Here is a 27893-nt window from a genome sequence, read left to right as displayed (position 1 = left end):
GGGGCTGTTCACGGGAAATCCCCGGGGACCACCGACTCCTGATGCTCCAGAATGGATGCAAAAGTGGTCACACCCCTAGTGGAGGACCCCTGCCACTGCAGCGCACATAAAATGCTGTACTTGGCTAGGAGCGACCGGAAGAGCCGGGGCCTGTACCCACGTGTCCGCCTCGGCGGCGCCAAGACAGCCGTCAACATGAATCTGTCCCATATAGCGCCACCATCAGTCCCATTTTTTTCAAACACATTTTCGGATGAAATTTAGCATTCTTGCTAATTCCGGCTTATTTACATTGCATTCATGTAGTGTTCATTAATATGCATTGTCCCGTCTAAATAAACAAATAAAGTAAAGTAAAGGACACTGCTCCTACAGATTTTGCCCTAATATCACGCAAATCTGTACACAGTATGAGTCTACACTCATGCCATCAACATTGATCTGTCCCATATAGCGCCACCATCAGGCCGATTTTTAAACACATTTTTGGACACTGCCTCAACAGATTTTGCCCTGAAATCACGCAAATTGGTACACAGTATGTCTACACTCATGTCATCAACATGGATCTGTCCCATATAGCGCCACCATCTGGCTGATTTTTTCAAACACATTTTTGGACACTGCTCCTACACATTTTGCCCTAAAATCATGCTGTGACCTGACGGTCGCTTATCTCCCGATTAGGAAGTCTTACTGGTATTATTATTATTATTGTCATTATGATGATGATGATGATAATGATGGTAATTAGTGTGGTTGCCCGAAGGGCATAGTTCAGGGGAAACTTTATTTTCACTGGACAAACTTTATTTTCACTGGATAAATTCTGTTCTTCCCTGCCATTGGAAATTGATGGAAGCCAGATGCAATTGGAGTATTGGTTGAGCTTCACATGACAGTTGACTTGCTGCAGAATATAGCCATGGCAACCACACTTGCAATTTCCAATTGCATCTTTCTAGTTAATTATTAATATTTATTATTATTATTATTAATGCAAGACCGTTGCCTATACAGGCTAATGGACTTCCACTGCCAGAGTATGCAGGCATATGAACTAAAAGCAGACTCAGGGTTGGTCTTGGAATAAGGGGCGTTTAATGTGGAATGATGATCCTGAGTCATTGGTGTTCCTGAAAGGATATTAGTAAGAGTCAGTAATCATGAATTGTGTCACGCCATGCTCCATGCACAATGCCTTGACGAAAACATCTGGATGAGGGGATGGGACCTGAGGTGGGCTGGGCTGGATAAGATGCGTGTTCACGTCTTGTGGTCACAGGGTGAGTGAATGAATGACACGCCCACGTGTTGCGATAACACACTGTATAAAAGTGCTCCGTTTCTAGTCTTCTGCACTTCAGCACATCAACACAGGAAGGACGGCAACACAGAGCAGTCTACTGAAGGTTTGAGAAGAATCCTCTCCTCTCCTCTCCTCTCCTCTCCTCTCCTAGTTGTTACTTCTCTTCAGAAATATCTCTAACCTCTCTCTCTCTCTCTCTCTCTCTCTCTCTCTCTCTCTCTCTCTCTCTCTCTCTCTCTCTGAAGGCAACCATCTTCAACATGATGCTGAGTGTGTGTCTACTCCTCTGTGCTGTGATGACTCTGACAGGAGCCACATCAGGTGTGTGTTTGTGTGCATGTGTGAATGCGTCACTTTGTGCCATAGACACACAGTGCTTATTTTTAATAAATGTTAAATTATTTTTTTTAAACTGATGCTGATGAATGGGTACTATCTCCTGATTCGCTGAAAAAATGCAACCAGCCTGGTAAAATAAAAGAAAAGGGAAAAAAGCTGGAGAGACAAGACCCGGTTTTGGTTTTAACCTTTTAACCAAAACTGTGTTTTCACCACAAAACATATCACTTACGCTACCTTTAATATGATAAGAAATATCCTTAGTTTAGCCTATTGATGGCTGAGTGGATGCACGCTATGTATGCACTTGGTAAACATTAAAAATGGTTTCTTTTATACAATTTGAACCACTTGCGGAATGAGACATTCTGCATAATGAGTACTTTTACGTTTGGTACTTTATTTTGATGGCAATTATTTTGTACTTGTACTTCTTCATAATGGTATTGATACTAAGTTCTTCCACCAGTGATTGTCATGTTTTCCAACAGAACAAGTCATGGTCATGTTGCTTCTCTCCATCAGACCCTGGACCCTGTTACGACCCCATGGAGACGGGACCATGCTTCGCTTCCATTCCTCGCTGGCATTACAACGCTACCTCGGAAGAGTGTGAACCCTTCATGTACGGAGGCTGTGGCTATTACCGAAACAACTTCCTGACCAACCAAACCTGTGCCAAGGAATGTGTGCGTGGACCTGGTACGTATATAAGAGCAGTGGTTTTCAAACTTTATAATGATAAATGCTTGCTGGTCCAATAGGAATAGCCATGCACAAATTCAAATATATCGTCGTTGTCGGATGGAAACCTTGTATCTCCAAAACCGTTCGTTTTGTATTATCATTTTAAAAACGATTTAGACAATAGTCTTGTGCGATCTTGTATGATGAAGCAGGGCTTTACTTTATGAAAATGTTGAAACTTGGAGATAGCCTAAGAGGTTTCTGCCCGACGATATATTAGTTAGAGTAGCCAAGTATGTTATATCCCCCTTTTCTACGCAATTTATTCGAACATAGAAATAGCCGATCTACAAGCTGTACAGCTGATCTACAAGCTCACATATGAGCTTGTAGATCTGCTATTTTCAAAAGATGTTTATACATTTTGAACACTTGTGAAATGGGACTTTATGCATAAATGATAAGTAGGCCTACTTTTACTTTTGGTATTTTATTTGAATGGTAATACATATGTAATTCTTGAATATCGGACTTTTACTTGTAACAGAATATTCCTTCATTATGGTATTGATACTAAGTAATGAGAGGAAAGAGGCCGCACACTCTTCAGCCACGATGCAAATAATTTATTTACCAACGTTTCGACTGTTACCAGTCTTCATCAGGGTTTAGTGTTGATACTAAGTAACACATATTAGTACTTCTTCCACCAGTGATATTATCATGTTGTCCAACATAAAATGTCATTGTCATGTTGTTTATCTCCATCAGACGATAGTTGGTGCTTAATCCCCAAGGAGGCTGGACCATGTAAATCTTCCATTCCTCGGTGGCATTTCAACGCTGACTCTGGGAAGTGTGAACTGTTCATGTATGGAGGCTGTGGCGCCAACAAGAACAACTTCCTGACCAGTGAAGCATGTGCCAGTCTATGCGGTCACATCACCATCTCACCTGGTGCGTATGGAGCCGTGGTTCTCAAACTCTGCACCTACTATATTAACGCTGGCAGTTACAACGGGTGTGGTTGTTAGATGTCACGTGCACGCACACACACACACGCGCGCACGCACACACACACACACACAGGCAGGGCAACACATACTGTATACTTTTAAATGCTTGATATGATATGTATTATTGGCAATCAATTGATTCATATTAATATAAATGTTGTTGTTGTTGTCTCTATAAAGCTTTCAGACGGATACTTGAAGATATGCGACTGATTCCCAAGCCATAAGCCAAGGTCTGCTGTATGGAGTCCAGGGAGGTGGGACCATGGGAGCATGACCAAACGTCTGTGGAATTTCAACGCTGACTCAAAGGGGGGAGTAAGGGACGACCCCCCCCCCCCCCAACTATACCTTAATGACGTTTATCACTCTCTAAATAAACCTACCCCCATATAAAACTGTGACGTGTGTGAATCATTCATCTTTTTGGAAACCACTGGTCCCAAAAACAATTCACCCCAAGGTATGTTTTACCATTTGTAGAATCCATTTCTGCTGATAGAGGAAACATTGGAATTGTGCATATTTAATGGGACAATTTGCTTATTTGCAATCTCAATTTAGGGTTACTTAATCCAGAGTGACTTTAAAGGTGTATTCAGTGATAATGAAAGCGGCCCGGGGTCATCTTGTCCCTTACTGGCCTTACAGCGTGGAAATGTTTCACTGAATATTGGTAGGCCTACATCTGCAGCTTCATGATATGTATGATACTGATTTACTACGAGACTGTGGCATTTAATGAGTTCTGTAGTTTACAATCTAGGCATTTAGCAGACGTTCTTAATTCAGAGCGACTGCATGTGGTTCTCAAAACCTTTATTTTGACCATCATAACTAAACATCATACATAACTACGGCCATACTCTACCCTGATTAGTCGAGGACTGGCTGGCCACCTCTGAAAACCGAATCTAGCTATGCTACGGGCCATGGTGGAAGTCCTTATATGGTCAGCACACATTCTAGTGAGGAGAATGAATGGAAAATGTACCAATTATATTTTTATTTGAATGAAATACAATCACTGAATATACCTTTAAGCAAGGATAACACATGCATTTGTATGCTTATGCTATCATATACTATCATATAATAAATACTAGGCCTATATGATATTGTGTGTCGCAGATGACAACTTTTTGTATTTAAAAAAATGCACTACTTATGATACAGCGTCACACAAAGGTATTACAGCAGATCTACAAGCTCGAAACGCAGTGCAAAGCAACACTAGAGTGAATGTGCATGTCAATGTCAGACAGCTACTACTGAATGTGTGTTCACATCTTGATGAACTTATCATTATTGATCAAGCTATAGTAACACATGTTGGCCAGTAGATGTCCCCAAAGCATAGGCGATGGTTGTTCCAAAGTAAGATAGAAATGCATAAAAAAAATAAGATAGAAAACATAACAAATGTATAATCCTTACAAACTTCAATACTAATCGATTTTTACCTCTCTTTCTATCACACACACACACACACACACACACACACACACACACACACACACACACACACACACACACACACACACACACACACAAGAATTCCAATGGGGTGCAATTGGAAGCAGAACCTGTGTGAGATTGGCTAGGGCAGGTTAAAGGCCTAGCATGGGGTGTGTGAGATTTGCTAATGCGGAATTCACAATTTTGCTCTCACACATGACATTTAACGATTTTCATGCAACGGAATGTTAAGCATTCCAGATGTGGAGAGTTAAAGGAAACTGTGAGATATAGCCAGGAATCGAGCCTAATAATCTTCTAATCCGTAGTCAGAGGAATGCAGTGCAGTGCCACAACATGCTTTGTTTGCTGAATACAATGCACTTTAAACAGTGCTTTTTGCCCCAAATCCCCAGTAAAATTAGATTATGAATAGTTTAGCGTGTAAACTGATGATGTCTTAGATGGAAATTAAAGGCAAAAATATACCCTATGAGCTATACAGGCGTCTGATGGTGACGTTGTTTTTGTGTCATTCTGCTGCGTCTCAGCACAGAGCAGCGTTTTTATCATTCTTGCACTTTTGGAAACACATTTATTAATATATTATCATGAGTTCCCTGCTAACAGTGAGGTCGCTGGTGAACGAGCGCCTCTGTTCAGCAGCTGAAGACATCTTTGTGCTCGTTGAAGGAATTATCAGGGACTATGAGGAGAAAGCCTTCCACTCCAAACAACTCATTGAGCAGCAACGCAGAATCCTGGATGTGGTTTGTTCAAAACCAAACCTCAAACAGCACAGAGCAGGTTCGTAAATTGACATTACACCATTTAATACTGTAGCTTCAAACCAGTTTTTACAAGGGAAAGTTACTTTAAGACTATTTTTAATATATTATGTACATTATTATTATTATTATTATTATTTTGCAGTAATTTCCGTTTATAAGCATGGGTGGCTGTATTTTGGTTCTGTTCCAGTGTTTATGTTGACTTTCATCCCTTGCAGTAGTTCCTTTCGGAACCTCTCCCACTGCTATAGTGGTGGGAGAGGTTCCGAAAGGAGCTACCCTTGGCAGGGTCGTTTTTGTGTCAGGGGGAGCTGGCCAGAGCTCTTAATTGCACCCGTTGAACTTCAAAGGGGTTGTGCACTGAGGTAATTAATTGGGGCATAAAAGTGTCAAGTGCTCATTAGTGATCTATCTTTATCAATGAAAGCATCATAGACCTGTTTGATGCCTATCATAGAGGGGAGGGGGAGTGTTTGTATACTCACAGACTTGCCTAGTTCCCCTATGGGTTTTAAACCAGCAGGTATGGTCCGTGGAAAACAAACTCCCATAGTCTAGCTTAGATAGCTAATTAGGGGAGTGTAGTGCAGCTATTTAATCAAGCACCTGAGTGCGCTCCTGTGATGATGCTGATTAAGTTGTGGTTTTGTCAGTGGTGGGAAAAGGGCTCTGTTGTGATGAGAGAGAAGGCTTATGTCATGTATTAGCCGCAAATTGCAACACTAAATTATTTGGCAGCCAATGCATCCAAGCCGTTTGGGGGACTGCCCATAAGTCCGAAGGTTCATTAGTCCGAAGGTTCATTAGTCCGAATTTAGTTAGGGTTACTGAGGTTATGTTTAGGGTTAGGGTTAGAGTTAGGCATAGTATTCTTAACAAATTCGGACTAATGAACCTTCGGACTAATGAAACTTCGGACCAATGCCATCTGATTGTATTAAATGACGTCAAACTCACCAACATTGCGGCTGTATGGAAAGCTTGAATTATCCTCTTTCTATCTGCAAAGTGTTTGTTTCTTAGAAATCCACCGTAGACATGTTATGAGCTACTTTCTGTCGGAAGATCTGTGCAGGTGATACTGTTAAGTGTTTGAAAGCGCTAATGTTCTATAACGCAACATCCTGCTGCCTCCTGCTTTATCAGGCAGTTTTATTAGGCTGATGAGAGACATACAGTATACTGCTCCACAACAAGCTATTGTGGAGCAGTAGGCCTACTATACTTTGTCCACTTCATTGAAAGTTCAGTATCTCCAAACTGCCGTGTGGAAAGCCTAATGATGTGAGGTTACCGACATGTCCGTTAATCTATCTCTGGAAGGCGGCATATGGCGGCCAAGGTGAGTTTTCTACAGACGAGGGTAGAATTGTTTTCTGTGTTGCACAGAGGCATTATTTCAGCGGAGGAGAAGCAGGGGGAACTAATTTTACTGTTACCAGGAGTTAGGAGACTGCTCAGAATGAGTGGACGTCAAGGAATTGTTTTGGTTGCATGATGGTGGGGCTGAAAATGTAGATTAAGGACCAGTTGAACAATGTTAATGTTTCTTTTTATGTTCTTTTCTCTAGACTTCCTGCAGCTTCCTGACTCTGAACAGGATGTTTCCCCGGAACATCAGAAGAGGAGCCCCAGATGGGTCCAGAACGAACCAGAGCCTCCACAGACACAACCAAACAGTGATGTCCGGTGCCCACAGTACAAAGATCAACAGAAGGAGCTACTTCAAAGCCCGGAGGAGGCTGATGGGTCAGCACTGATGTTACAGTTAACGGTGAAAGATGAAGATTATGATGAGAACGGAGCAACTGTCACATTGACACCACATACTAATATAAAGGACAATGGTGCATCACTACTAATTAGTGATGTCCAGCATCCAGAGATTAAAGTGGAACTGGAGGAGGAGGAGACTGATGAGCCAACACTGACGTTAATCACAATTAAAAGTGAATTTGATGATGAAAACAGAGAGACAGCGCTTGTAGCCAGCACCTCAACTGAACGCAAGAAAAGACAAACCGATGTAGAGGACTGTGAGACATCACAGCAAACTAGTGAATACCAGCTCCTCCCTTCACTCTGTTCCGAATCTGACACTGATGACTGTTGTGATTTGGAGGAGATCGGGGAAGCTCCGATAGATGTAAATGCATTGAAAACACACAATGTGGAAGGACAAAGCTTGTCTTGGAGCATCAATGTTTCCCAGGACCTAGAATCGCCAGAGCAACCTCCGTCAAAGAGGTGCCGTGGAGCGAATACAGCAGATTGTAGCAAAGAGTTTGGTAGGCATGAACATCTGAAGAGTCACATGGGGACACATAATAAAGGTGAGAACCATTTTAGTTGTACGTTTTAAGTTAAGCAATATTACGTGAGAGGGAGTGCTTTACCATGGTTATAGGCACAACAGCGTTTCTGCAGAACGTGGCAGCGCCGTAAGCAGTGTCCATTTGTTTCTGGAAATACTTGTTTTCCAAGGTTCTTTTCACCGTTTAGCCTTGCTCATTCTTCTCTTTTGTTACTGAAAACAAAAGGCACGTTTCAAGTAACACTTCTTGTCTTTGGAAATAAGAATCTGAACAGCATTTACATAACAACACCTTTACAAATGCCCTCCTTTCTCACTGTCATTGTTCTAACAATTTGGTGACAATCCACTGTCTTGCCGATGGCATGCCGTGTGAAGTTCTCAAGTGGCACATGTACAGTATATACCCACGGTAAAGCACAATCCTCCAGTGTAATATTGTGATTTATACAACAGTTACCCTTTAAAAAAAACACGTAAACTCCATTTCATTTTAATTAAGATATTTGATTGAAATGTATAATTCTTTAATGCCAGATTTAGCTACTATGTCCCTGAACTTCTCATGAAAATCTGGCACAGTTGGGGGGGGGGGGGGTTGTGAGACCCGTGCCATATTGCTGGTTTGATGCACGCCTTGCACGGCTAGCTAGACAGCTATTTCAACCAATCATATTGCTTTGTCGGAACTACCTGTTGTATAATGGTGGACATAGTACTCTACCCCAGTACTTAAATTAAAATATATACTGTAGATACTACTACTCAACTACAAGTGAAAGTTTCAAAGTCAAATTTTGAATTGGATTTAAGTACTGCAAACTAATAATAATAATAACTAATTAACAAGGATGTCACTGTATTGTTTTTATAGTTATGCAAACACTGCAGCAGAGACCATCACCAGCGACATGTGAGCTGTTTTCAACATCAGGAAATAAGTGAGTTTTTCACCTTTACAGTCACTCAGGCTACAACTATGAATTTTGTTCTTAACGATTGTTTTATTTTTTATGTATCAATTAATCAACATGAAAAGTCAATTATTTTATTATTGTGTAACTTATTTAATGCCAAAAAAGCCCCATAGTGTTAGTCTATGGGACGAGTTGTGGAAAGTGACGCTGGATGCTGCTGTTTGCTAGCTTGTGGATCACTAATTATTTCCGGGGTAACCGGAAGGTCACCTGACACGTTAATGACGTAATCGGAAACAAAACTAGCCTCACTTTTGTTTTGGGAAAAAAAGGAAAAAGCCTTATAGTGTTAGTCTATGGTCGTTATTGCGACTTGTAGGTTGCATTTACTATAAAAACCTGCAGAATAATTTATTTCCACTGACCTGTTCTGACATCACAATGATGATGTCAGACCTCAGTCATCTCCACATTTGGGAGAATATGGCCACATTTTGGCCACATTTTGTCAACCAACCAGATCTCTGCATTTACTTGGTTAAAGTTGATCCTATGCCAAAGAACCAGTGCCCGCCCAGCAGTCTGCTGTCACCAACACAGATGCGTGCACATGCCCATGTGCGCACCCGTGTCTTACTGGTTTTCAATATTCTTTCAATAAAATCTAAATCCCTCTGAATTGATTTTATTTTTTATTCAAATTGATTAGCTGCTGCACGCCTAACAGTCACCACCCTCTTCCAGCTCATTCCAGTATGTGACTCAGTCCAGCACATCAACGGCAGCCACTCCAGCAGCACAACACGCTCCTAGAGTTCGGGAAAGGGCGCGACAGTCTACGATGAACAGGTTCTTCCCAGACATCCCCATACAGACAGTTCCCACAGAAGTGGAAAGGATCGTCTATGGCCTGTCTCAAAGCAAAGACTTAACTCCACGTCCCGTTGATTACGCCGTGAGGATGTTCTTGTTCCTGGTCGACTTTGAGACCTACAGGGGTTGGGCTGGTAAGGTGAGCTGGAAGGGGGGTCCTGACAAACAGGCCTTGCCTAAAAACCTTACAATAGAGCTGAAAAGACGTTTAGCTCATCGCTTTGGTCCTCTCAAAAGCTTGGAGTGGAAAGCAATTCGTAACCGAATCAACGACAGACTGAGAAATCCGAGAAAGACGGATCCAAGACTTGATGGGGATTTCTGTAGTTATTATTAATTAGGACTAAAAATCTGTTGTAGCTTTACATTTGCCATTTTTTATTGATGAAATGATAGAGTTCTGATTTGTCTTCATTAATTAAAACGTGGAATCACATATATATATGCATGATAGATTTTTTTTTTCTTTTTTCATTTTTATATTTTATGTATCTTGTTTCACCTGTATGCATGGTTATCTCTTGTTTCATTTATATTAGCATTATTTCTCTTGTTTTTTTTCTTTATTCTTGTTTTGTGTATTCTCATGTTTGTGCAACACTTAGAACACTCTAGAAAGGTGCTGTATGAATTTATTATTATTTTGCCAATTACTTTTAAAATATAAATGAAAAAAGCAATTGAAAAAACACAACCCACTCGTGTATTATGAGTCACCAGAACCAAGGACGGGTGTTTTCTATATGAATCTATCATGGTTAAAGTGCAGTTTGAAGTTATGGGTTTTGTATTGGAAGGGGTTTAGAGCAACTTAAAAACTGTGGTGTTCACAAAAGCCTGAGTTAAAGTAAAATGACCCAAAAAGGTTTTGAAAGTGAAACATCCCTGAATTGGAAAACAAACTACAGCATCAGCGCTAGGATTCCATGCCCCTTTAACACTGACAAATGAAAAACTAGCAGCATGTTTAAGCTATACATGGGTTTAGGACCATATCCTCTGGGGGGGAAAGGTTTTATTGATCGTAGTCTTATTTATAATGGTCCGTACAAACAATGAAAAAGGTTAAAATAAGAACATCACAAAAACACATAAAAGCAACAACAGGGATAATTATAGGAATAAAACATATACAGTATATAACATGCATGGACAGCTTTTTAACTGAGATACAGTTGTGCCATTTCAAAACTTAACCATGTCATGTACTTTTCCTGCATTTGTTTCTGGAAATACTTGCAGGGTTCTTTTCACCGTTTAGCCTTGCTCATTCTTCTCTTTTGTTACTGAAAACAAAAGGCTCTTTTCGACACTTCTTTTCATTGGAAATAAGAATCTGAACAGCATTTACATAACAACACCTTTCTCCTTTCTCACTGTCAATGTTCTAACAATTTACTGACAATCCGCTGTCTTGCTGATGGCATGACATGTGAAGTAAAGTTCTCAAGTGGCACCTCTGTACATAGATCATATGTATGTGTCCAATGTCTAATGAATTATAAACATACACACACACATATATTAAAAATAGTGGTAGGCTAATGCATTAAAAATATGTTTATACGCATTATAGACATGCTGGGCATCATGAGTTACCAAATAACAAAGGTAAAGATGTGTCTTTGTCATTATGCAGTAAACTACACAACAAATTCCCATAACAAAAGCAACAGTGACTTTTGGCTGTGGTATTTGGTTGGGGTCGGGAACAATATTATTCTTGCACTTTATTTGTATTTTGATTTTATTTTTTTCTATATTGCCTGATCATAGCATCTCAAATGATGAGTGAAGGGGAGGTAGGGTCATTATGGACCTACATTGCCTTTTTGGTTATAACCCAATGGGGTTTATTAGCTCAACACATCGTGGTTGCTAAAAAATGTGATCTTGATTCTGAACTCACACCTCACACATTGATCATATCTTATTAGTTGATATATCAACTTTGGAATCAATGTCATCACTTCTTCCTTAGACAACCGAGAAGTGATCCCCCCCCCCACGCACACACACCCATTTTTCCCCTACTCTGTACATATTGTTTTATACTTGTGATGATGTTTTTGATGCTACTTTATATGTTGATGAATTGAATACCATGGACTCCCACGGAAACAAGACCGCAAGGACTTTTGGTGTGTTAATTTTAGACTGGGTGTTTTGACTATTTTTATACTACATTGTGTTTTTGTTGTTGTTGTTTTGTCAGTACTTGTGCTGTACTACATTTTTGTCTAATAAAAGATTCAAACAATTCAATCGATATATCTTGTTTCGTACAGCATATAATAGACTGCAGAGTCCGACTACTCATAACTACAATGTATGAAATTCACTGGCCGTCTCTAAATGTAAGACTGGCTTCAACATAATAATTAAATGATTCGATCTCAATTTTGTCTTTATTTACAAGAATATCTAGTACCTTTCATTTCTATTCATTGAAGCTCTACTCTCCGTGTCACTTTATTTATTACGCAGTTTTTCATCCTTCAGTGTGCAAGCTTGTTCTTTTTGTTTATGGACTTCTATTAAGCATCCAATTAGGCACTCTGCTAAGCTCTATTTTTTGTTCCTCATGGATACTAGCATCCCTAATAGTTTTGTTGACTGGCTATTTTATTCGTGAGATGTTGTCTAAGAATTTGTATTGAGGGAGACAAACTAGTGGTCCTAGTAGACCCTATTCAACTAAGATATATAAAGCAGTGGCCGTGGTTTACTGGTGCCACTTAAGAATCTCCCATTCATTTTCCCCATAGACGTTTACAAAGATATTTATAACAACTATTTTAAGCCTAGAATCAAACCATCCAGGATGCTGGTGTATCACTGTATCACCATAATACCTTATGATTCTGTGAAAAAGACAACTAAACCATGCCCACTGCTATGCTCTATACTATAGGGTTTACAAGGCTAACAAATTCCCGCTCAGAATTCGTGAAATACAGCCACTTGCTCAATAGAGATACCACAGTGTCATAATTTAGACGCCTGTGGTAGTACAACATATAATTGGATTAGTCGGAAAGTGACGCCCAGGCCTTAGTGGCCGTAGGCCTTTTTAACGAGTTGGGAGTGAGATTGTGTTGGTAATTCCCCTTGTTTATCAAGTCAAGGTGAAGGCTGTGCATCACGGAGTGGGGCTTTAATGGCATCTTCAAACTTTCACTGCGGTCATGTACATATGTTGTTGTCGGGTGGAAACCTTGTATGTCCAAAACCTTCCTTTTTGTGAAAATAGCCGATCTTCAAGCACACAACGCCTCCCATCACGAGGCGGTGTGTGCTCGTAGATCTGCTATTTTCACTAGTCTTGTATGACAGTCTTGTATGATGAAGCAGGGCTTTATTTACGAAAAAACATACATATTTGAAACTTGGAGATACGAGGTTTCTGCCCCGACAATGACGATATGAGCTCACTGGAGATCCTCTTCTGGTTCCTCATAGTCTCCTGCCTCTTCGCTCAGCCTAGCTCCAGCCCTGGAAGCAGCATCGTTAACGTAATCCATCTCCATGTTCTCCGCTCCTGCTTGGACTCCTGCCTGTTCTCTCTGCCTCGCTTCAGCCCTGGACCCTGCAACGTTGACATAATCCATCTCAGTGTTGTCCACTGCTGCACTCTGCGGTTTTATGACCTGATCAGAAACACAGCAGCATCCACCTTTAAGTAACATACGCTAGTACAAGATTAGATCTGACTTAGCAGTCAAATTACTTAATTAATGTCGAGCCCAAACAGTGGGTCGCAAACACATTTTTATAGTAAATATCCCTTTAGTTTTTAGTTTAACAACATTTTGTTTTGAATTATTATTTCAAAACATAATAAACATACTTTTTCATGAATTAAAAACAAATTCAATGATTTCTCAAAAGAATCTCACAAATGAATACAAACAAAATGTCATAAATTAGAAAACAGATGTTTAAGAAGGTGTGAAAATAGCCGATCCACAGGCTCACAACGCGCCACAAAGCAATGCATTGTGAGCTTGTTGATCTGCTGTTTTCTCTAGTTCGGGTCCCGGGCAAACATTCTTGAGCTAAAAGGTTTGGGAACCAATGGCATAGACTAGTATACCTTCCGGAGAGCGTAGTGGCCTCTGATTAACAGCAAGGCTATCAGCAGCATCAGAACGATGCCTGAAGCTTTGAGGATGGTATCTGTGAGACGAGAAGCTGTGGTGGTGTCGGTCAGACAAGACGCTGCAGTGATATCAGTCAGAGGAGAAGCAGAGGTGATGTCTGTCAGAGGAGAAGCAGAGGTGATGTCTGTCAGAGGAGAAGCAGAGGTGATGTCTGTCAGAGGAGAAGCAGAGGTGATGTCTGTCAGGCCAGAGGCTGTGGTGGTATCTGTCAGATGAGAGGTTGTGAGAGAAATATGTCGGGATGAGAACATCACCAAACAAAATAATCCCACAATCACCTCTTCACACATAATCACAACTTGGGGGCATGTCATGAGGTGGAAATGTTTTTGGACATTTTAGCCCATGAATCTGATGGTAGCTTTTGATAGCAGTGGCCTCCGGACTTGAACCCCATAGAAAATGTCTAGGGATTTGGAGACTGCCGTTGCAAAACAAAAATCAAAGAATATGAATATAAAACAAATGTAATCTCTGGGACAATAAAGTCTACCCTTACCCATCCCAGGCTTCCCCCAGTTGGTCTTGATCAGCTCTCTGTCCAGTGTGTACTTCAAGTCCTCTTTGATCCCAGCCAGCTGAAACACACAGTCGTACTGCTTCCAGTCTTCATGTTTGACCGAGGTCAGGTCCAGGTCAACGCTCATCTGGAAGGTTCCATCATCAGGGTTGGGGAGGGTCTCTCCATGGTCCACGTTCTCCTGGAGCTCCTCTCCATCTTTAGTCCAGAACATGATGACTCTGTCTGGGTAGAAACCTGTAGCGTGACACCTCACTGGAGAGGATGGAGTCTTCTGGAGGAAAGATACAGAGGGACGCTCTGAGAGAGAGAGAGACAGACAGACAGACAGACAGACAGACGGGAGGGAGGGAGGAGAAGTGATGGACAAAAAAAGAGGCAGAGAACATAGCGAGGGAAAGTGAGGATGTGAGATTAAGAGAGAGCAGGGGAGAGAGAGATGGAGAGAGACAGAAGGAAAGAGAAATTATTATTGAAATTCTTTATTAGGAATATTGCCCCCCCCCCCCCCCCCCCCCCAGGCCAACTTCAAGGGTCAGAGATACTCTGCTGTTGCATCGTGCCTCACTATGCCATTAGCCATTATAAAATACAATGATTAAGTTAATCACTCAATCATTGTTTCACTACCTCCCTCATCTTGTTGTAATAGCAGTTAGCCTAAATCAGCCTATAGTGTTTGTGCATATCAATGGTTTACTGGTCCTGGAAGTTATCGTTTTCACAACTTTGTTGTCCGACTGAGGTCCAAACCGTGATGCAACTTGGAATTGATTATTTTCCATACCTCGTATTCAATTCAGTACACTTTGTTTTCATATTTTTAAAGTGACAGCCGTGTCTACAAGTGACTTTCCGTGTGTGTATGTAAGTATGTCTGTATGAGCACAACTTAAACAGTTTACCCAGGGTCCCTCCGATTCCCAAACTGCCCATTTACAAATGATCACACCTGTTCTCTGCAGAGTGTGCTTCCCGTAGTTGAGATACTTCTTCAGCCATTCAATGCACACAGTGTTGAAGTAATGCTTCAGGCTTGCTAATCCAGCTTTGTCTTGATCCCATCTCAGTTTAGTGATGAAACCCTGTGGTGTTGGAGAGACCCATGTCTCTCTCCTCAGGTCCAATGAGATAAAGTCCTCTCCATCATAACCATACTGATTATAACCATCAGTGTCTCCAGTCTCATCGTCCCACTCACAGCCATACATCCACTGGATGATGTGCACTCCTGAGAGAGAGAGAGACAGACAGACAGACAGACAGACAGACAGACAGACAGACAGACAGACAGACAGACAGACAGACAGACAGACAGAAAAGTGGTTGGTACAGTCTTTAACAAGATAATACCTGACTCTACACATACATGCTCCTCACTCGCTCATTGTGTGTGTGTGGGTGTGTGATATTGTGACTATAGTTCTCAAATTCTGCCCGAATCCGGGTCGGGCTTAAAACGTCGGGTCTCTGGCTCAATGAGAAAAGAATCATAAATCAAATCATATATAAAAGAAAACAAAACAAAACATTATAATTTGATTCAGGGCCTGGCCTATAATGTATGCTGGCTGGGTATTAGTCGGTTGGGGGGCCTCAGGCAGGGCCTTAATTTTGAGGCCCGTTGAGAACTCTAATTGTGATTAAATTGCTGCTTTTAGCAGTAACTATGAAGTAAAACATACTGTACAGTACCTCCAGTCTGGTTAAAGCGTTGCTTTGCAATGTCCATGTTGACCTTGAAGACCTGCTGGGCAGACATAGCTTTCCCAGTGTTCCTCTGCAGGTACTGAGGGTCATCCGTGGTGACCTGGCTCATCCAGTCCTGTGTGACAGCCACTCTCTGGGTGTTGCTGTCATAGTAGACCACCTGAACGTCATCCACCATCCCAACGATCACAAACTCTGGCAGGGATGGAACCTCGGAGGATGCGGTGTAGAAGTTTTTCAGGGTGTGAGTCACTGCGAAAAACACAATTCGAATAACAATTCATAGCCATCTAACATCAGGGGCCCAAAGGTCAGGGCTTTGTGCAGACTGTTCCAGAGCCTGACCTTAAACTAAAATTTACAAGAGGTTCATGGGTGTTAAAGGCCCTCTGTCCCCTTTTCACTGTACAAGATGGCCCTATATGTGCCACATGTCATGCCATCAGCAAGACAGGGGATTGTCAGTAAATTGTTAGAACATTGACAGAGAGAGGAGGGTGTGTGTGTGTGTGTGTGTGTGTGTGTGTGTGTGTGTGTGTGTGTGTGTGTGTGTGTGTGTGTGTGTGTGTGTGTGTGTGTGTGTGTGTGTGTGTGTGTGTGTGAGAGAGTGTGTGTGCGTGCATGTGCGCGTGCACATTGTTATGATCACACCTCCCTCTAACTGTCATGGTTCCTGTTTCCTTTGCAAACCGCAAGGACTGTGGTATCGTTTCTGAGCGGTCTGTGTGCGATACGTGTGTGCGTGCGCGTGCGTGTGCATGTGCGTGTGTGTGTGTGTGTGTGTGTGTGTGTGTGTGTATGTGTGTGTGTGTGTGTGTGTGTGTGTGTGTGTGTGTGTGTGTGTGTGTGTGTGTGTGTGTGTGTGTGTGTGTGTGTGTGTGTGTGTGTGTGTGTGTGTGTTATTCCATTAGCCATATTGGCTGTATTAGGCTACAGTAAAACCTTTACAAATGATCAGTGTTTTGTAGATTCTTTAAGAGCTGTTATCTTCTCAGTGTGTTGGTTTCCTATAAATGCAAATAGACAGTTGTGTATAGCAGTGGTTCTCAATCTTTTCAGGCCGTGATCCCCCAAATAATCAATTTTAACTGGGGACCCCCCAAGTGAGAAAACAATGTTGCAAATTAAGTTAATCATCTGGGGACCCCCCAACATAATTTGTGGACCTGACCCACAGGTTGAGAACCAGTGGTTTATAGCACTGTTCCCAAACAGTGGGTCAGGACCCATTTGTTAAGGGACTTGAATGAAACTATTTTAAATATTCATCATTTTAATTATTTTATACATTTTAAAACAAACAAATCTAAAATTCCATAAATAACAACTATATAATAATTAATTAGCGAAAATAGCCGATCAAGCTCACAATGCAGCAGGAAGCGACGCGCTGTGCACTTGTAGATCTCCTATTTCTTTGGGTTCCAGACAAACGTCTAATGGCTCTTTTGGGTCACAACCTGAAACGTTTGGGAACCACTGGTGTGCACTGTGCACATTCAACATACCATACATAGGTTTTAGCTCTGGCTTTGGCATTGACATGCATCTGTTTGTGAGAGGGGAGCCCGAGGCTGCCGCTACTGGTATCACAGCAGGGCCTGGTGATCATCACAGGATCAATAACGTTCTTCTAAACCAGCTTTATGTTTTATAAAGCCAGGTCATTTCTCAGTGCACTTAACATCTTTCAACCTGGTTGTCCATGTATTGGGCATGTCATTATACTGTGTGTTCTGTAATTTTCTTTTCCCAAAACAGCAATGATAATGTCATACGACATGATATTGTATAGCTATTATATTATTATTCAGATCAGACTCAAATTGTCTGTGCTAATTCCTCTGAGAAGCTTTAAAAGAATCACCTTAGATATATATATTATATGCAAACATTTGCACTTGCTCAGATGTTTACCAGTTTCTCTGTTTTATTTCTTTCTTTCTTTTTTGTACAGGTTGCACACTGTGTGTAGTTCAGTAGTATCACTTTGGAGTTATTCTTAGGTAGGCCTACTAGTGGTGTATCACAGATGTCCTATTTTGTTTTTGGTGTCTTGTATGATATGTGCAGCAAAGATTGTGTAATTGTATTTCTGCCTCTTGGCCAGTTCCACTTGTAAAAGAGACTGTGTCTCAATGTGTTTACTGGTTAAATAAAGGTTAAATAATAGATGTCGAAAATTGTCTCAACTTTTGAAATAGGGCTTACAGTAAGTGGTTAAGCTACTTAATAGATATATTTATTTGACAGTTTTAACAAAATACTTGAAGCATGACTTTACCTGGAAGCTTCTTAATAGTCAGATTTATTTTACAGTTTAAATAAAATATGACTTTACCTGGCGAGGTGACTTGACAAAACAGCAACAGCAAAACAAACTCTTTCATCATGCCGTCGGTTTGAGAAAAGTCTGAATAAAAATGCAGGCTGTCTCCGAGATTCTTGTTGGGTTAACTTGATTTTCCACTCATCATCACACTTCTCTTTTGAGGTCCGTGGTGACGTGTGTGTGTGTGTGTGTGTGTGTGTGTGTGTGTGTGTGTGTGTGTGTGTGTGTGTGTGTGTGTGTGCGTGTGCGTGTGCGTGTGTGTGCGTGTGTGTGTGTGGTTAAAATAAGATCACACCATGGTTCCTGTCTTCACTGTGGTATCGTTTCTGAGGAAACAGCTGTACCTGAGGCCGATTCTTTAATGTCAGGTTCTCAGCGGGGGACCTCCATCTCAAAATATGTTGTTCCAGGGACCCCCAGAAGCAAAGACTTGAGTTACAAAAGTTCGCTTTAAAAATTTTCAAAGATTTGCACAAATTATCATGATGTCAGTGCCACGCTATGAGCTTGTATAACTGCCATTTTTGAACAGCTAAAGTATCAAATAATGATTAAAGCGGTCATAATCTAAAGTGACACAGATTCAAATCCACCGCGGTGCATCTGGCTTGTTCGGGGGGAGTGAAGCCGGGCGGGGAGGGTGACAAGTGTCACTGCACGTAGTCCTACGGGCTCCCGGTGGGGGCTCCTCACTGATAGGTGAGTCAGTAGCAGTAACAACACAGACACGTGTGTGGAGGAATCAATTGGCATAGTGACTAAATTGAGGGAAAAAAGGGGTAAAAAATATAGATATTCTGCAAAATTCTAGAGCAAATAGATTAGATTTGAGAGAGTGGATTGGAATTTCAACCTGTAATCTGTATTCCACACACCTATTCCTGAATTTGAAGTCACACAAAAGAAACAAATGCAAAGCAAAAAATACACATGTGAATCAACAATTTCTATATATGTGGGGGACGTTTTGGTTCAGCTTCTGAAATACAATAGGTCTCAGTTGGCCTAATTTACAGATATTTGGCTCCCTGGGCACCCATTCAGGGATCCACCTCTGCCTCTATACAGTAAACTAGTTGAAAACGATTGTTCCAGGCAGAAGATCTCCCTCCTGTGTTTATTTTTCAGTTGGATTTTCTTTTTGGTTTTCATAATAGAATGCCTTTGGGTCCTTATAGGGTTAATCCACTCATGAACGGTACAGTATATACATTCAAATGTCTCAATTTTGTTAGCACATTAATGCAAAGTTGGTTCTGTATTTGTATGACAGCTTTCACCCCCAATGCAATATTAAACTCCTTCCGTCATTGTATTGATTTATTTACCAGGACACTACAGTATATGAACAAGTCTAATTATCTTTATTTGCATCTCTTGTATCAGAGAAACAGTACTCTTTCACATCAGCAGTATGATTTCTTTCTCCCCACGTTTGTTGGTAATAATTTATGATTAAAAAGGTACATGACTTATTAATTATTGCATTGAACAAATGCATGACTGCATAAATAACGTGTGAATTAATGCATGGCTTTTCGTGAACTCCCGAGCCTCCACATTCATAAATGACTAACAGCAGCAATAAGAACTCAACCCGATAGATCTGAAGTTGAGTTGATTAACCCATTTAGGCCTGGAATGATTTTATACTACACTAGCTATTGAAAAACAGCCGATATACAAGCTCACAACGCGGCACCGAGTGCCGCGTTGCGAACTTGTAGATCTGCTATTTTTGAAAAATTGTCAACATTTGCGCAAGCCTTTGAATATTTTTGACCCGATTCTATAAATGTCTTCTAAATCCTTCTTCTAAATCAGTGGTTCTCAAACCTTTTCATGTCAAGGACCCCCAAAACTACATGTATTTGGCCGCGGACCCCCGATCTCAAAATATGTTGTTCCAGGGACCCCCCAGAAGCAAATATTTGAGTTACAAATGTTCGCTTTTAAAAATATATATTCAAAGACTTTGAGAGATTTTTCAAAAATAGCAGATCTACAAGCTTGCAGCCGCACTGTGAGCTTGTATATCTGCTATTTTTAATAGTTAAAGCATTAAATAATTCTAGGCCTAAAGGGGACTGATATGAACTGAAAGTGAGTCACAAGTCATATCGTACCCTAAATATGAAGTGTTACCCGATCAATAATGCAATACAAACTTGAAAATTAACAGGTAGGTAGTTCGACTTTCCAAACATTACTGTACTTAGTACACGTTATGCTTTAAACAGTATGCTTTACACATAGCTAATGTCATAATTTATGAAAGGTTCTAACAATGCCATGTCAATCTCAAAGGGTCTAGTCTGGTCACTGGAACCTTATCTTCACATTGATGTACTGCACTTAACACGCACGCACGCACGCACACACTCACGCACACACGCACACATACACACACACACGGTGCATTATCAAAATTTGATGCACAACAACAGACATACACAGTCGTACATTGACAACCCCAAGGCTTTTTTATCTTGTCCAAAGCAGTTTGTCCATTTCCAGTTCAATGTAAAAACCACTTGGGGTTAAGAGTTCTACTCCTTTACATTACCAGCCTGAGGTCACAACAGTCCACACAGTCACTGGTTTGAAGCATAGTGGCTTTACCTTGCCTCCTAGCTACACATTCTCACACCCAGGTCGTAAAATGGCGACGAGTATCAGATATTACATTCCTTTAGACATTCTTGGTATTCCTGCGTCGCGTGCCTGACAAGGTAACGCTCGTTGCAGGTTGACGAGCCAGTAACAAACATTTACAACTAGGCAGGGGTGCAGTCAGAAGCAGCCTGTAGCCGAGCGAGGGCTGAGTGCTGAGTGGCCTGATGTCCGCTTCTTCCGAGCCAGCAGCACTGTTCCATTTGCATACCAATAAGCTTAGGCCATGTTCAGACGACAACGCTCTGTAGAGAAAACGGCGAGGTCCTGGGACATCGCCATTGCGTTTAGCTTTTTATCCAGCGCTCATATGAAGCCGCATCAGGGTATGAAATGATGTAGTGTCCATGTCTGACTTTTCATTTTGCGGAATTCTTGTTGCAACCTCGCCGTGTAAACGAGGGGTAAGTAATTTCCTCCTCATCAACATGCGGCGCACGAGAAAAGCCTCTCGCGCCAATGCGTGGACAGATGTTGGCCGAACTCGTCGCTTTAGTACGACCTGGTTGTGAGAATGCGTTGGTCCTAGCAGTTCCAGTCCCAGCCGTGTTAAAACGGATATCGAACAGCATTTAGAAGAGGGAGAGGAGGTGCTCCGTTCAGATGGGTGTGTTGGGCAGATGCCCGTTTGAGGCCTTGAGCGTCCCGTTGCGCATCGCCCCGTTGGGCTGGCCAACGTGTACGGCCGGACCTTTGTGCTTGCTGTTGCTGTGAGCCAACTGGCCCCCGCGGAGAGCCTCCTGCTCCGCGAGGCTCCCCCGCTCCGAGTCCCTGGACGGAGTGTTGGCCTGGGGCGCCGTCCGACTGCGGCACCGCTGCCTGAGACTGTACAGAGCCAGCGTGATCAGCAGGCTGAGGCACAGCGCCAGCAGCACGGACACCACCACCAGCTCCGTCAAGTACTGGGGCGCCCGGTGGCCCAGGACCATGCCGTGTTCCCCGCGCAGCTCCCCCTCCCTCGGGCCCGACGGACCGGCCCGCGTCTTGGTCGAGTTCCTGCCCGCCGTCACCCTGGTGGTGACGGCCGCCGGCCTCTCGGAAGCCGCCGTAGGGTCCGACTCTCGGGGCCACGTCTGCGTTGTCCGCTTAGGCCACCCCCCCGCGAAGGTGGGAGGCCCGGGCCCTCGTCCCGGGTCAGCGGCCGCAGCAGGGCGAGTGGAAGGGACGGGCTGGGTGTGAGGGCGCGTGGGGGCGGCCGTGGTCTGGGGCAGGGGGCTGCTCTTCTGCTTGACCTGGTACACCACCAGGGTCTGCTGGTAGCCGTTCTCGGTGGACAGGCACAGGTAGTGGCCCATGGTCACCGGCGTGGCGATGAAGCGCAGGCTGCCGTCCTCCGGCTGCAGGTAGACGTCCGGGGAGAGGCGGCTGTTGGGCCGCTGCCAGTGGCGCTGCGCCAGCCGCGAGGCCTCGGGACACGGCAGCCGCACCACCTCGTTCAGGGACACGGACACCAGCTCCCCCGCGGGACAGGAGGCTGACGGGACAGAAAATTATGGATTTATTATTCACAAATACCACAGACTGTAACACAGGCCGCGACCCCCAAAATAATCATATTTTAACTGGGGAACCCTCCACCCTGACAAGCACTAAGAGTTGAGGCATTACATTTTGTATAATACAGTTCTATTGTGAAAATAGCTGATCTACATACCCTACTCTACACAACATCTCGCTAACCTCGCGTCACCAGGCTTTCCGCTGGGGGAAAGCCTGGTCTTCGTTTACTAAACGGGTCGTTTGATCCGGTCTAGACCGGATGGGCTCCTATGTCATTTTGTATTCAAAACGGACTACACTTTGGCAGGAAACACCAAATCGGAAACAGTTTCAGCGCATGCGCAAGTAGTTAGCGCATGCGCAAGTAGGGGTTAAAACTGTTTCCGGTTTGGTGTTTCCTGCCAAACTGTAGTCCGTTTTGAATACAAGATACCCTCGACACTTACACTTTGTTGCTTTGTTTACTGTTGAGAGAGAAAACAATTTTTCACATTAAGCTAATCATCTGGGGACCCCCCAAAATAATTTGGGACCCCCTGGGGGTCCCGACCCAGAGAACCACTGCTGTAACAGATAGTGCTGGCAGGTGGACGGTAGCTGGACGGACCTGTGGGCAGCTTGTGTGGTCCAGGCCTGGCCCTGGGGCTGAGAGCAACGCTGTTACACGTTTCTTCTATGTTGGCGTTGTCCACATCCTGGCCTCTGGTGAGGGGCACATTAATGATACAAGAAGGAAGAAATTGTTAATAGTTATAAAGATACTAAATAAAAAGGTAAGGTACACCTAGTCCTACACAATTGACTTAAGTAAGGTAATTGTAAGGTAAAAAAAAGAAATAGTGTTAATATTAATACTTTGAATCAGACTGTATTATAGAAGCATAGTAAGACTGCATTGACATAAATTCCATGGCAAACAGGGCAATAATTATTGTAACAAAACGCAGCATTATAATTCTGTGTACATTCATGTCCCAAGAGCTTAAAATAAACATGATCTGTATGTATAATTATTATGTGCATATGTAGGTGCCATGGCATTGGTCCGAAATCTCATTGTTTCTACATCCCATTAGTCAGAATCGGGTGATGTTAACCTGGTGAAAAATACTATGACTAAACCTAAACCTAACCCTAACCTCAGTAACACTATGCCTAAACCTAACCCTAACCTCAGTAAAACTATGCCTAAACCTAACTAAATTCAGACTAATGTAGGACTAATGAGATTACTGACTTATGGGCAGTCCCCCATATGGATACTTTCTTTTCATTAGGGCTTAATTAATTGGAATATAACAGTACTAAAGTTCTACCTATCAATCATACAAGTATAGACACTTCAAATTAACATTTTAGTGTTACTGTTGACTCACTCACTAACAAAGAGATTTCTATTTTGTTAGTTTAAGAAGCCCTCTGTACCAATGAGATTTGACTTTACACGCACGCACACACACACACACACACACACACACACACACACACACACACACACACACACACACACACACACACACACACACACACACACACACACACACACACACACACACACACACACACAGAGAGAGAGAGAAAACCTCTTCTCCTCTAACCTTGGAACCGTTAGTTCAAATGACAATTTTTATTTTTCCACATGATCATTATCAGACCACATCTGTTGCGGCCAATCGTGAAAAATATTTCACAACGACTTGAAAATGTAAGTATAATAACTCTGGTAGTCTGGGATTTTTTTTTTTTTGTTAAATCAATTCTTTGTAGTGAATGTAGTTGCTGTCATTCTGTTTGCTGTAGCCGCCAGAACAGAAAGGACGTGATACTCACATATTGAGCTTGAAGGTGGCCGCCTCCACACAGGTGTCAGTGTCAGGGTCCCAGCCACAGAAGGGGTCTCGAGCCAGCACACACTGGGCACAGCTCCAGTAGAAAGAACAGTTGGCCACCGGGACCCTCACCACGCCCTCTGATGTGCCCACAAACACCATGCCCTGTGGGAGGTGGGCACCTCAATTAACATTCAGCACTAAATGCTAATTTGTGCATTTAAACACCTGAACCCTATAGCAGGGTTCCCCAATAGGCGGCCCGCGGCCCGCGGGCCATTTGCGGCCCACGGGGGGCTACTGTCTGGCCCACACCAATAATGGTGGTATAAGAGCAGCAACAACACGAGTATATCGTCGTTGTCGGGTGGAAGTCTCGTATCTCCAAATTTGTACGTTCTTTCGCATATCATACAAGGCCGTCGCACAAAAGTAGTGAAAACAGCAGATCTACAAGCACACAACGCCTCGCACCGCGAGGCGTTGTGTGCTTGTAGATCGGCTGTTTTCACTAGTTAGATCAATTCAAAACTAACGGTTTTGGACATACAAGATTTTCACCCGATAATGACGAAAACTGTCGCTGGAGTAAAGTGGGAACGACGACGTCGCCCCCTGCAATGTTGTGGCCCTCGGCTTGGTACCCTAGACATAATTCGGCCCTTGGGGAAAACTAATTGGGGAACCCTGCCCTACAGTATAGCATCCCTCTTCTCGATGTGGACTGTTTTTTGTTTTTTTGCAGAATACATAATATAGAGGAGGGGAAAAGTTAGGGGGCATAGTATTTTTGACTGTAAATAGCCTTTTCATCCACAGCACCCCTGAATTACACTGTCCGTTTTTAGACTCTTAGATCATATTACGCTGCATAAATATCTTTCCACCTGAGATACGGTATGTCACAGAGAAATATCCGTTTCCATCAGAGCCGACTGAAAATGACTTTATAATTGACGTTTAACAACTTGAACCACAGCATCCCTATTCTGGGGGGAAGGTTCACCCAAATTGGCCGATCTAACAAGCTCACAACACGTAGGTCTGCTATTTTTTGGTGGAGTGTTTGCCGTAGATGGAAAAATAACTCATCAATTACAGTATACAAATCAGGCCTGTTTTGGCACCCGTGGCACCCACTTTGGGAAACCCTGGTATAGAAAGTGTAGGTTTTGAGTGTCTACTGTTTCTGTATATCTACATAGTACTGTAGTTAGACACAATCGGCATAGACCTTTGTTAATGCTGCAGACAGTGCATCTATCTATCTATCTATCAATCAATCAATCAATCAATCAATCAATCAATCAATCAATCAATCAATCAGCGTTTAATGAAGATCAATATAGATTAATATAGAGAAGAGCTTACCTTGGCTATGGAGAGCTGAAGGTTCTTAACAGGCTGAGGTTGTTTAAAGACCTGGATCTCCTCGATGATGTGGGGTCCTTTCTCCAACAGAACGGCCTTGTGGAGGAAGCCAGATTCTAAAAGGAGAACGAGAAATCTAAATGAGCCGCTTTGTGGAGAAGAAAGACAAATACATTGTTGAACAGGGAGGTCCATGTGAACACTGGCTTAGAGCTTTCCCAAACGTACTGTCAATACTGGCTATGAACCATCATCGTTGGTCTTACAGCCCTGTAACTGTGATTGTGTATAAATGTAACCAAACTAGAGGTTTATTGTCATACCTCCAGACAAGGTCCCCCTATGGGATAACAGCGCCATCTGGCGCTGCAACAGAGTAAAACTCATAAGCTCCCGTACGAGAAATATCATTTGTCGGGAGGGCTGTCAATCACAAACGAGGGCACCGCCCCCGAGTGTATATAAGCCCTGTGGGCTATCATAACTTCCTCTTCCGCACCTCTGCTTACCTGCAACTAGAGTGTCGCGAACTCAGCCATATAAGTTTTATTTCTGTAAAGTTTAGCCTAAAGCGACGGCTAGGAAGTCGGCCACTGGCCTTTATAGATTATCTCCCGTACGCTTTCTACTTCTATTCTTCCTACAGTTCGGTCTTTTTCTTCACTTTCGCTTTGAGTCTTTTACTTCTTCTCTGTACGTTCTGCCACGTGTCTCCCTGCCCTAGCTTAGCTTCGCTTAGCTTCGGTTAGCTCAAGATGGCGGCTCGTCGGCCCACAGTTAGCAACCTGCTAGCTAGGGTACCGAAGAAGTGCGGCCTTCCCAGCTGCAAAGGCCTCATCGCCAATGAAGATACTCATCCGTTCTGCATTGTCTGCATGGGGGTAGGACACGCCTTGGCCTCTCTGTCCCCTCCGGCCCCGGCCACGGGGGTGAACTGTACTGACTGCCTCCAGTATGATGTTCCAGCCCTCGAGGCCCGCTGTGAGATCGCTGGCGCTGGTTACGGCCTTCACACCACGGTCTCCGCCGGATCCCTCCCAGACACCTCTCCTCGTGTGCCGGACAGCGCTGTACGCCACAGCGCTGCTTCTCGCCACGTGGTTAGGCCTCCAGCGGCCTCGCCCTCAGCTAGCTTCGGTAGCCCCGTTGCTAGCGGGTCTGCGGCCCCTGTTACCACTGCTGTTTCTCCGACGGGCTCGACTGGTGCCGTGCCCAAGAAGAGAACATGCAAGACCGCCCACGTTGCTCCACCGCCAGCTGCAACCTGGACCGTCCCCCCCAAAGAATTCCACCCTCTAGTCGTCGGTGACATTCCTCTCTCTTTCTCCGTCCCCCAGCTACGGGCTATGCGGCCACCTAGCCCCGTCTCCTGGCATGCTAGCGACGGAGACGAACCGGAGCTAGAGGACTACGACATGGATGAGGTGGACACGGAGGGTGAGTACTCGGAGGAAGACGAGTCCTCTTTCCCCTCCGGACAGGGCGGAGGCGCGGCCAGGGTGGTTCCTCATGCCGAGGCTTCCACCTCCGCCGCGTCCTCCCAAGCCCCTTCTGCCTCTCTCCCCCCTTCCATGCCGGCTGGGGCGAGAGGGGCAGCGGCACAAGACCCAGACTCCATCCCCATGGACGAGCTCTCGGTGCTGGAACGTGCTACCATCCGTTGTGGCCTGGAGCTGCCGCTCGGAGACGCGCCACTCGGACCACGGGCTAGAGTTCCCCTCCTTGGCCAGGATGTGGATTCCTCTCCCCCGCTTCGAATGGAAAAGCTCCCACTGGTCCCAGGCTTTGCAGAGGCCCTGCATTCAACCTGGACTACACACAAGGACCCCCCCAAGCTCCCCTTCCTGGTCGATTGCCGCGACGCAGAGAAGGCGGGAATCCCCTTGTGCCCTCCCATGGACAAGCTGATGGCGCAGTCCCTTGTCGGGAGCCTCAAGTCAGGTCATGAGCGGACCGGTCCTGGAGGCCGCAATCCCCTCAATCTGGCCGTGGGGAAGAAGCCTCCTGGGTTTGCCATCCCCTTTGACGACAAGCAGTCTTCCAGGGTTAGGAACTCTTACAGAGCCTCCGCGCTGGCAGCCAGGACGATGA

General features: G+C 43.6%; 3 protein-coding genes across 3 annotated transcripts in view; 1 reads left to right on the top strand and 2 right to left on the bottom strand.

The window, feature by feature from the left end:
- Positions 1 to 1554: 1554 nt before the first annotated feature.
- LOC308292899 (boophilin-H2-like) lies at positions 1555 to 7360 on the top strand (the record flags this gene model as incomplete). Its single annotated transcript, XM_080735322.1, has 5 exons — positions 1555 to 1630; positions 2174 to 2350; positions 3107 to 3292; positions 5440 to 5579; positions 7172 to 7360. Exons 1-5 carry the CDS (start codon positions 1570 to 1572, stop codon positions 7358 to 7360), a joined length of 753 nt encoding a protein of 250 aa, XP_080591448.1. The 5' UTR covers positions 1555 to 1569.
- A 5775-nt stretch (positions 7361 to 13135) lies between these two features.
- On the bottom strand, positions 13136 to 18502 carry LOC308292898 (H-2 class I histocompatibility antigen, Q10 alpha chain-like; the record flags this gene model as incomplete). Its single annotated transcript, XM_080735321.1, has 6 exons — positions 18439 to 18502; positions 16083 to 16349; positions 15340 to 15618; positions 14367 to 14687; positions 13801 to 14072; positions 13136 to 13354 (listed from the first exon to the last, which is right to left on the bottom strand). The coding sequence occupies exons 1-6, from the start codon at positions 18488 to 18490 to the stop codon at positions 13136 to 13138; spliced, it is 1410 nt and encodes a 469-aa protein (XP_080591447.1). The 5' UTR covers positions 18491 to 18502.
- A 1268-nt stretch (positions 18503 to 19770) lies between these two features.
- Positions 19771 to 27893, bottom strand: part of sema4ab (sema domain, immunoglobulin domain (Ig), transmembrane domain (TM) and short cytoplasmic domain, (semaphorin) 4Ab) — a 52974-nt gene continuing 44851 nt past the window's right edge. Inside the window, exons 13-16 of the mRNA XM_080734359.1 lie at positions 25803 to 25918; positions 24433 to 24596; positions 23210 to 23304; positions 19771 to 22576 (exon numbers count right to left, since the gene is read on the bottom strand). Coding sequence (XP_080590485.1) covers positions 21702 to 22576; positions 23210 to 23304; positions 24433 to 24596; positions 25803 to 25918 — 1250 coding nt within the window. The 3' untranslated portion in view covers positions 19771 to 21701. The remainder of the gene's footprint in view (positions 22577 to 23209; positions 23305 to 24432; positions 24597 to 25802; positions 25919 to 27893) is intronic.

Source organism: Nannobrachium achirus, assembly GCF_963921795.1.
Source record: "Nannobrachium achirus genome assembly, chromosome: 10".
Taxonomy (NCBI): Eukaryota; Metazoa; Chordata; class Actinopteri; order Myctophiformes; family Myctophidae; genus Nannobrachium; species Nannobrachium achirus.
This window is presented reverse-complemented; position numbering and strand designations above follow the sequence as displayed.